At 41.8% G+C, this 10,946-nt stretch overlaps 1 protein-coding gene across 2 annotated transcripts in view; it reads left to right on the top strand.

Annotated features, from left to right (window-relative positions):
* MAP2K5 (mitogen-activated protein kinase kinase 5) overlaps positions 1 to 10,946 on the top strand; it is a 127,025-nt gene that overhangs the window by 50,416 nt on the left and 65,663 nt on the right. For both annotated transcript variants that reach the window (XM_009995278.1, XM_009995277.1), the window contains exons 13-14: positions 3,836 to 3,884; positions 10,855 to 10,928. In XM_009995278.1, the coding sequence (XP_009993580.1) occupies positions 3,836 to 3,884; positions 10,855 to 10,928 (123 nt within the window). The remainder of the gene's footprint in view (positions 1 to 3,835; positions 3,885 to 10,854; positions 10,929 to 10,946) is intronic.

Raw genomic sequence — 10,946 nt, 5'->3', positions numbered from 1 at the left:
TGATTGCCTCCTTTAGGTCTTCCTCAGTGGCTGCCCTGCATCTTGGTGTCTGACATTTCAGTGGGCCCAACAGCTGGCCAAGTGTGGGATGTGGGCACCATGATCCCCACCCTGAACAGCTTGGGGAGATTACCCAAAGCCTGGAGGATTTCTCTGCATGTACTGCTGAGAGGGAGAATGTCAGACAAAAGCTGGAGCTTGCGTGGATGAATTCTGTGGGCAAAATCTGGAGCTTCCACAGTCTCTTTGTTTTAATTCTAGTCTGTGCGTTTTCTTTCTAGCTTCCTTTCCTTGCACCACGTGCACAGAGTCATGTCTTTTATTCTCCTGAGACACGTACTCTGCATGAGTCGATTGAAGATGTTTAATAATATGTGTGACCTGCACATATGTTAATTAGAATACCCTTTTGTTATATTTATAGAAGTTTTTAAGTGAAGCCATTTCCAGAGGATAATGATGCAGGAAGGTGATCTGGACATTCAGCAGCAGCCCAGCAGCCTCCTCACTCCAACTTGGTGCTTTGCTCACTTCCTTCTTGTTGTACCAATGTAACCATCATGAAAAGCAGTGGACTGACAACCTTTGAAAGGATTGTCCTCCTCACAGCAAAGAGCAGGAAAGGCAGAGAACATTCCAGCTGCTCTAGAACAAGCTGTGTCTGCTCAGCACAGCACGGTAAAGGGATGACCTTGCCCCAAGCTCCACTTGCTCAGGTTGGAGTTGCCCTCGGGGTTGTTTCCTTGGCCTCTTTAGTCTCCAGAGGCTGGGGCTGAACTATATGGGAGATGTCCCTGGCTTGACAACCCTGACTTTCTGTAGCCAAAAGGATAGGACTGTTGCTACTAATTTCTCACTAATTTTCTCAAAATACTGCTGTCAGTACTTACCAGGTACCTGCAACGTGCTGCTTCATAGCCATGAATGATTTGTTCTTTCTTGTACACTCCCCTCCCTGCCAGACTTTCTCATGATTTGGCAAGAACCAGAGAAGAGTTTTGTCTGCTGAGACAATCAGACATTTTCTGATGATGGCATCTGTATTTTTTCTGATATGAACCCTTACCTGCTGAGAGGTAGACTGGGTATCATGGAGCCTTCTAGCACAGATGTGGTCTGTATTTGCCTTCTTGTGTGTTCCTGGTATCCATCTCCCATTGAAGAAGTGATCAGATTAATTAGGATGGACAGTCAGCTTTCAAGCTGAAGTAGCAGGAGTGTATTGCCAAGGGTGATACTCTGCTCTTTTTTTCTTTCCTGTTTGAGGAGTAAAGAGTGTGGGAGAGGCTTGAGGTTCATTGAGCAGAATGCTGGAAATAAAGTAAGGCAGTGAAAAGAAATGCTCAAAGGAGGACAGCATTTTCCAGGGCTTGGAGAGAAGCCCTGTTTACTCAGGGGCAGGATAAAGCAGTAAGAGGCAGAGTCTAGTCTGCTGAGGCTTTGGGTCCCCAAGAAGGTGGAAAGATCTCTGACTTCATAAAATTCATCCTGGTTGCTTGTATGAGGTGGCATCAACAAGAAGGAGAAATCCCTCTTCCTTGTATTCTTTTTTTGGACTGGTGTTGTTTTCCAAAGGGAAAGTGTAACTTGGGAACCCCAAAGTGATGCTGTGGTCACTCCTGTTTCTGTGTTGATGTGTACTGCTTTGAGTCTGCTGGTGTAAAATCTGTTCTACCTGTGGTTGCCACTTCACACATTTATTTTCACTTCAATTTCTGAAGCAGTGACATTGTGCACTGTATTTTGAGTGCTAATGTTGATTGAAATTCTCCCTGAAAGGATGTGCACTTGAACTGTCAAGAGAGTGAGTGATTGACAGCAGGTAGAAGTACTTTTTGTGTCAAGGCTTTGTCAAGTCATTGTTGTAAAACCTACTTTACTGAATACCAATAATTCCTGCTAGATATTCAATCAAAAGATACTCTGTTCCAGAACCATTTTAGAATAATATTTAATACTTGAGTCCTTCCCTAGTAGGCAAATATAAGGGAAGTGAATAATGGTACTTTACACTAGGTTAGCCCATTTGAGGGGCTTGTGTGAGCATATTTGCAGCCTAAGATAAAGGGAAAATACTCTCCATCAGCCTTTGTACACTGAGAGAATCTGAATGGGAGGGGTTGTTTAACACTGTCTTTTATAACTGCTTATTCAGCACATGTTCCATAATGAAGATGTTTAATAACTCACAGCTGTTGATTGTTTTTTCCATAGGTGATATTTCTTTTTTTTCTAAGAATACATGCTTTGAAATTTTAGAATTATTTTGGAGATTTTAAATAGTCTAAATGTAGGTTTAATAATCAAAGAAGCTTACTAGTCTTAAAATCACTTTCACCATTGGAAGCAGCTTGAAATGTTGCACTCCCTTTATTTCTTTGTGCATCAACACTTTTTTTCCCCTTTGAAATGCTGCATAAGTAGAATTCTCCTCTTTTGCTTCTTGAAAGGTGGAGGTGGGCAAGGCCACACACCACTGGGCATGGGAAGCTCAACTAGGGCCTTTTGTTACAGATAATTGCAATCTGTGGCCATGAGCTTGCTGGGTATGCAGTGGGAGCTCAATGCTGAGGAATTGCCACCTACAGCAATTTACTGGGGATCCAGAATCATCATTTGCTGTTAAAAAAAGGTTCTGATTCCACTCACGTTATTTTTGGTTACAGAATAAATTTTAAAGAGTTTCTCATCCAATAGGAAGGCTGCAAATTACTACACTATATAATACTATAAGGCTGTAATCATATTGTTATATCCTTATAAAGCTGTATGGTATTTTTAGCACTTTTTGATCACTGTAACAGAAGTAAATTCATTCCAATCTACTTGGACAATGAAAAGAACATAATTGTTTTGTCTGAAAAGCTCATACAACTTTACAAACTTCAGAGATGCTTTATTGTATCAGAGATGCACAGAGGGTCTCAGGAAAAGGAATGAAATGTCATCTCATAGATGGAAACTATTAAAAATATTGCTCTAGTATAAAAGTTGCCTGAGACAGCAGAGCTGGTTTAAGTAAAAAGGAAGCAGAAGTAGAAATATCTTTGCTGAATCTTTTTAGTTCTTGTAGAAGTAGTAAATCTAGGGGGGAAATCACAATGTTAAAAATGCAAGAAGTATTGGGGTTTAATTACTTTACAGAAAAACAAACCTACAGAGAGGATAACTTCTAATACCCAGCTGCTCTCTTAGGGAGTTGACTGAATGGCCTGTTTAATTTGGGGCTATTAAAATAATGTATATAGAAAATAAATAGAGTGGCAGTTGGAGCCAGTGATGGTCTCATTGGATCTGGAAGAGCTGTAGATACATTCTGTGTGAGGGTAATTCTGTACACACTCTGTAAGGGTAATAATTGTGTACATATGTTTAAGGGTAATTGTGCAGATACTGTGTGTAGGGGAGGGTCACGGGTGGTTGTTTTGGGAAATCCACCTGCATTCATCCTACAAATGCATGTCCTACCAACTGGCATTAAAATACTTCTCGTACTTAAGGCTCTTCAATGTAGAGTTGGAGTAACAGGATTTTAAGTTTGGTTTTAAGAGTTTAGCAAATAGGAGGAAATTCTGGAATAACTGAAGAGGTTTATTCATATGCCCTTAAATAACCTGTTGCTGTGTAGACCCCAGCAGGTTTGCAGCAGGGATTAATCTGTGTCCTGCAACCCCTTTGGAAGAAATGCTTTATCTTCCCTTTTCATGGTCCTGGCCCTGTTCTTCATTGGGTCTCATGTCTGTCACAACTCTTTTATAGCTTCAACACCAGTTGAGATGTGTAGTGTTTACCTGGAAGCTTTAATACAGGTTTTTGCTTTTTCTTTCCAATTTAGGTTGTGAAAGGCCTTACGTATTTATGGAGCCTAAAGATTTTACACAGAGGTGAGTAGCAGATGTCTTCTGTTTTCCAATGAAACACCATATTCTTTTATTTTACCAGCACTTTCCACACAGACAGGAGACCATACTACCATCTCCTTTGATTCCAGCAGAGTCATTCAGAATGAAACTTACTCATGAGCCTTGCAGATTTTCTGATAAAATATATTTACTGCCCTCCCTCCTCCTAAAAGATAAGACTAAAGAGAGAAATTAATTTTCTAGAGATTTAGATGCTTAGGATTGCAGATGCCCAGTGGGAAAATCAGCAAGGAAAATCAGATGTTGACTAGTGTTGGAAATAGAAGATAGTGAATTTCCTGATGTAATTCAGAAGTCTCATGAAAACCACAAGTGTTGCTAGAGCTGCAGCTCTCTCAGATTGTGTCCCACTGTCATCTGACATGGTCTTGACTAATTAAAGAAACTTGAAACCTGCTTGAACAAAAGCCATTCTGGGGCTTTGCTGTTTGTTTTCCTTCCTGAAGCTAATCTGTATTATTATTTTTTTTTTAATTCCCTATATATTTCTTGCTTTTTAGTGTTGTTACATTATGTTAAAAAAATTTCTGTTGTGCTCAGTGAATTCAAATGTAACAGAACTTTGACAATAAATGTCAGTTCTGTAAACAGTGGGAAATGTTTAAAGAACAAAGAAGCCCTTTGCCCCGCACCACCCCTCAAAAAAAAAAAAAAAGAAAAAAGAGAAACTCATTACATTTATAATGTTTCTAAAGTGTCTGAAAGTAACTGCTCTGGTTCCTAATGTTACTAACAATCCTGTTTAATTTAACCCATCTGCTCACTCAGCCCATGTGCACAGTTGGAGAGTGCAGTAACTGGCATCCTTTGTGATTGAGAGAGAAGTGTAAAGTAGAGAGACATGTACAAAATGTTAAGTTGCAAAGCAAATAGGTAAGAGCCTTTCTTCTGGGGTGCTTAGTTTTGGAGGGGCTGAGAAGTAGCTGTGAGGCAGTGTCAAGGTGATGAGTCCTGGTGTGATCAGGTCAAGAGGGTGGGCACCTCTGGAGAGTCATCCCAAAGTCTGTGCAGTGAGTGGGGAGAACACGTTAATGGTCAGCGTGTGTGTTGAGGTCCTGCCCCTCCTTGGAGCTTAGGCTCAGAGTTTGTTTGTGGTGGAGGAGGTTGATCCTGCCTGTGTGTAATGGCCCAGTGAGCAGCTGTGCAACAGGACCTGGGCTGCATTTCCTCCTTGGTCTCACAGCATCTCCTTCCTGGGAGATGGCTCTGGTGGGAGAGCCCAGGATCTCTCCTGGCTGGGAGGAAGAGGGCTGTGACCAGAGAGAGGGCAGAGATCAAGTAAACACTGGGGTTTTTTACCCCCAATAAGAGGGTCAGTGAAATGCAAAAGATGTTGGTGTGTCTATGTGACACTGGGCTGTTGATGGGTTAGAAGAAGAGGAAAAACCCAGAGTCTGTTGCCAAGTTTGGCACAGTTTACCAAGGAGGCTTCATTTCTGGTGATGGTTTAAGCATTTCACCTACTAGCGTGAACATTGCCAGGTGCAGAGATTGATCAGCTCCAGCCACTCACAGCCAGAAGATGAGCAGCCCCAGCAACTCTCAGAATGAATCTAACAGCCCAGGTGGCTGGAACATCCGTGGCTGGATCATTGCTCTGAATAGGCTACTCAGGCTTTGGCACACTTCTGTAGCACCCAAAAAGAAAAAAGCAGATTTGAAGTTTTTTTCATTTTTAAGTTTTTCATTCAAGATTCTGACCACGTCCTGAATGTCATTTGGAGAGAGCACTGTGGCCAGGCATGAATACTCTTAACTGCAACTTCTCATTGTTGTTCTCTGAACATAGAACCTGGGGCTGATTTTTGCTTTGCCAGTAAAAAAAACCCCACAGTCTCCCCTCCTGTGTGGGTTTCATTGCCTTGACTGAAGAGCAGCTCTGAGGTTTTGATGAATTATGGATGGTCCTTGCTGTGGTCTGAAGAAAAGCACAGAAACTGATTTTTCATCACACTTCAGATTTTTCTGGCCTTGGTCTGTTGTTAGATTGACCAAGGTGAGAACAGCACTGTGAAATGCCATGGGGGGTAACTAGCATCCCAGCATCCAGCAAGAGTTTCCTCAAGGGTTTGGTTTCCAGTATTATTCTTGTACCCATTTTTAAGATACAGAACATAATGTGTGTACTTCTATATCTTAACAATGGATGCAGAGTAATACAATGCAAGGAAGATGCCTGTTTCTCCAGGTATTCAGCTGGTTTTAATGCATCAAAGGTAAAGGAAAGAAAATGTGACCCTGACTTGCTTGGTGACATGTGCAAAGCAGCCCCTGCAGAAGCTCACACAGGGTAAGGAGTCAAGAATTTCCACTGTGGTGCTAAGAGGGGTGGAGAAACAATCATGGGGAAGAAGTAGTGCAGGCAAAGGCAGCTTGTGACTAGAGCATGGATTAATGCAAAGGAAACAAACAATGAGTGAGTCTTTTATTCCAGATCAGACATTTCAGCAAATATTACAGCTTAACTTCAAAACAAACCTTGCAACTAATGAGGTGATAGCCGTGCATATTAATAAACCCAAAGCTGCAGTCATAGTCCTCACACCCACATCAAACATAAACATAAGATTAACACCTACACCACTTCTTTGGAAGATGTGAGAATGTCCCAATGATAAGTGTGCTCTTTTCCCCAGAGGATAAGAAGTAGAAATTGAAGGGTAATGAGAAATTAACTTAGATTTAAAACAGAATTAGCAATTAAACAAGTCTAATCAGGTACAAAGTCAAAGTTTGTCTACAGACAAACCCAAATCTGTTAAGTTCAAGAATAACTATAGACCACAGGCATTTTATCTGCTCTGTTTTCCTCTGTTCACATCTCCTTATTAAAGGAAACGGATGAAATAAATGTTACCTGCTTGTGTTTAATTGTGCTGATCAGTATTTCAGTGCACGACTGCTCTGGGGGCCAGGGTGTGTTGCACAGTTTGGGGACCCTGGCTTCTGACTGGGTTTTCAACCTGTGTCAGAGTTTTTGGAAGTGTTTTCTGGTTTGTGATGTGCAAGGCTGAACTAACTGGAGCAGAGGGGTGCTGGTTGGTAGGGACAGGCTCTTGTGCCGTATCCATGAGGAGTGTTCTTGGCAAGAATCATAGGTTGCTGAGGATTTCACCCAAAATAAGCAACATATTTTACTTTTCCCCACTGCTTTGTGGGGTTTAATCAGCGTTGGTGCCGTGTATAATGAAGCACAAACAAAAATACACACACATCCATGTTTGTGTGTATGTATGTACAGCTCAACTCACACATGCACACTCATGGACCACTTAGGCTTGTTTAAAATAAAAATATATTAAAAAAATATAATCCTGGCCTCTGCAAAAAGCATGTTGGTGGGGTCATGATGGCAAGAGAATATTTTCATTCTTGCAGCAGCCTCACTTTGTTAACAGTAATGTTCTGTGAGCTGTCTGCAGCTAAAATTGTGCTTTTGTGTCTCTGGTCTCCCTTGAACCTGGCATATTGTAGGTTTATAGCTAAAATACAGAAAAAGTCAAGAGACAGCTTTTAAAAATCTGGTGTGTTGGGTTTTTTTCCCCCACAAGCATTTGCTTGCTTTTTGTTTGCTTTTCAATAAAACAAGATGACTGAAACGTTTGGTGTTCAAAAAGCTGAACCTTTGACAGTTCTGTTTACTGGTAAGTAAGAGCTTGGAGATCCCACTTATTTGCAGAGGTGAAACAAGTTAGGCAGATCTGTCATGAAGAGGTCTTGTTCCTCCTCTGTAATGATGCTTCATAGGAATCATTTGTATTAAGCAAGCACTGGTAATGGGAGCATAATGACCCCTTTTGGCTCTTGTTAAAATTCTTTCACTTCTAAACAGTAATATTAATCACAAGCAGATGGTGCAGAACATTATTTATGCACGTTTGTTTTCAAATAAATAAATAAATAAATAAAAAATTTGCCCATTAACTGTATCGTTTGTGAAACAAAAAGGCTAATTTACTGATTGGGTGTTTTTTCTCCCCACTTTTAATGCACGATGTTTTCTGTAGTGACACTTTTGTCTAAGATTGTCACTTCCTTTTTTCCTGAGAAAACTTAACACAACTGTTGGAATTCATAGTAAATATTTGCTTGAATCCCCCATCTGTGATGCTGCTTAAATTCTGCTGGAAGGACAGACGATATTTGTTGTTCCCAGGGCTGGTTTGGCTGCAGCTTGCTCAGTAGAGTCTCTTCCTTTGTGGGCTGATCACCAGTTGCATTTTTTCTTTTAGGGTTTTATTTTTTTGAGTTGTTTCTGGAAGGATTTCAGGATCAAGCGATGCTTAATGAGTGACAGATGGTTTTGGTAATTACATCGACTTACTGTCACGTCCCATGTGGTAGCAGGGAAGGGGAGATGGGGTCTACAGATTCCCAGTGCCACAAGGTGATGGCTGGATGGAGCCTTGGCTCTTCCTTAATGGGAGCTGGTGGGACAGGGGACAAAGGTGACATGATGGGTTCCTCTGGTGGGTTGTGCTAAGGAAACAAGGACTTGGGGGCTGCAGTTGGAGAGCACCCTGACTCTTCCTCTGGACTCATGACATGGTTGAGGCCTTATAGCTAGAGACTTTGGCTTTACATGTGTTGCCTCATCATTGGTTTCCATGAGGTCATAGTGTTTCATGCCTAGAGCTTCCTCCTGCCTCCCCAGACCATTCACTCAAAGGGAGGAGAGTTCTTTGTTAAAGAACAATGCTGCTGATATGGTCCTGATCCTACAAACCTATTTCCAGCACCAAAATGTTTCTCGTGTCCATTTGGTTATCAATTGCTTTTGTTACATCCTCTCCAGTGAAAGGCAAGGGCCTCTGGTGGTTCTGCAGCCTCCTTTTACACGTGTTGGTGCTGTCAGGAGCTGGATTCTCTGAGGTGAGACTGTGTCTGCTGCTCAGTGCATTCCAACTGAGCACAGGCCTGGGAACGAGGGAGCTCTATTGGCTGCCATATTTTTAGAAAGAAGGTTAAACAGGATTACTGTGCATCTTGCTGTTCCTCTCAGGGTTCAGGACAGAACCTGCTGGTGTGCCCAGCATGTCCTTTTAGATTTAGCAGTCACTCGACAGAGGAGCTGCTGCTCAGCAGGTTGCCATGGGGAAAGGAGTGTTTGAGTCTCCCTGAAATTTTAGTTAGAAAACATATTCCTGAAGTGTTGCTGGGAAGTGTATGGGAGGTTTTGTGGTTGCCTGGATGGCTCTGTAGCAGTGTTGTCTCATCACCTGAGGCAGAGGCATAGGTAAAAATCCATTAAAAATGCAGCACATGGATTGAATTCCTGAGGATGGACGGGGGATCGGGATGCACAGGCTGAGCCTGTCGATGCTTAACGTGATGGAAACGCTCCTGACTGATCTTCTGGCTTTGGGGGAAAATTGCAACATGTCTTGACAGTATTGATACCTAACTTAAAACATACAGACTCACTTAAGCTATATAACATACTATTGAATGCTCCCCTTTTTTAAACTGGAGTTTTAGCTCAAATATAGGAAGACACTTAATCAGCTTGTTAATTGAGGTTATACATTCCTACATTACAGAGACAAATTAAGCAAGCTACTGTGGTACCAGAAAACATCTGCTAAACAAAGGCAAACTTAATGATAAACAAAATTAGGTTCTTTTCTAGTTGAGTTTCATCCATCTGCACCCAACTAGTGTTCACTTTTAAAGAAGGCAGAGATACAAGCTATTGCTTTTAATCCATTTTGACAGAAGAAAGCAGTGATTAGACAAAGCCACTGTGCTCTAATCTTCCCAAGTTTAAGCCAGACCATAACGTGCACATTATGTTTCCCAACTGGCATCCCAGGAACAGAAAGATGCTCATTGTTCCCTGCACCACAACAAGCTGGATGTTTAGCAGTTTATGCACATGTTGATTTTACAGTATGCAACAGATTTGTACCAACTTCTTTTGGCATCGGAGGGGGGTCAGCACTAAGATCTTCACACTGAGAATCTGGCTTTGCAATGTATATTGACGTTTTATTTGTTGGAGCAGGATTAGTAATAATTGTGAAGCTTTGCTGGCTGTTAACCACTGTAAAAGCTCTGGAACCGTGAGACTGGAGCTGCTTGATGCAGTGGAAGCCATGGAGGTGGAACACAGTAGCTTTGGAAAATGGTGTGTTAGTGTTTTGACCATGTTCCTAAATGCAGGTGTTTGTTTGGGATACTTTGTAATTTTTATAGAATATTAAATCCACCTCTCCTGACTAGGTGGAGCTGAGGGGAGGGCTGGTGGAGCAGGAGGAGGCAAGGTCACCTGCAGTGTTGGGATACCAAGTCACAGGGCTGCGATGAACCTTCAAAGGTCAGCCCTGCTATCCCATAATACTAAACCAGCTGCAGCGTTTGCACCATTGCTTTGGGCTTGTTCTTTTATTGCCCCATGACAGAGTTTGTTCCCTCTCTGTCATTTCCCCTTTGTGCCATAATCCATAGAACCTTTTTTGCAGACCTGCTCCAGCCTACACTCCGGATGGTTGTTTAATCCTGTATAGATGCAGTTGGTTAATCCCTGTGGAGATGTTGTGCTTCCACTTCTCCCTGTTGGATTTCATCTTATTTTTGCAGTCTGATTTTTGCAATTTGTCAAGATCACCCTGAATTCTAGGTCCCATCCTTCAGGGCACTTGCTGTCGCTCCCAGATCGGTGTCACCTGCAGAATCGGCCTTGATGACCTAAGGGTCTTTCCCAACCTAAATGATTCCATGATTTAATAACTTGGATTACGAGTATTTGGGAGGTACAGGTATGATGTCCTCTGTGCTACTGACTGTTATAAACCTGGGGCTGCATTTGAAATACCTTTGAAATAAATCTATTAAAATCTATCATACCGATATTCACAGCAATCTTTGTATTTACAACACTTATCTAGGATAATACAGATTAAATTTGTTTTTTTCTTTTTCCCCTGAACAGATGTGAAACCATCTAACATGTTGGTGAACACACGAGGCCAGGTGAAGCTTTGTGACTTTGGGGTCAGCACGCAGGTAATTCCCCCTCTTTCC

The sequence above is a fragment of the Chaetura pelagica genome, unplaced genomic scaffold (assembly GCF_000747805.2).
Source record: "Chaetura pelagica isolate M959 unplaced genomic scaffold, ChaPel_1.0 scaffold453, whole genome shotgun sequence".
NCBI classification, from domain to species: domain Eukaryota; kingdom Metazoa; phylum Chordata; class Aves; order Apodiformes; family Apodidae; genus Chaetura; species Chaetura pelagica.
Note: the sequence above shows the minus strand (reverse complement) of the source record. Positions and strands in the feature narration are given on the sequence as shown.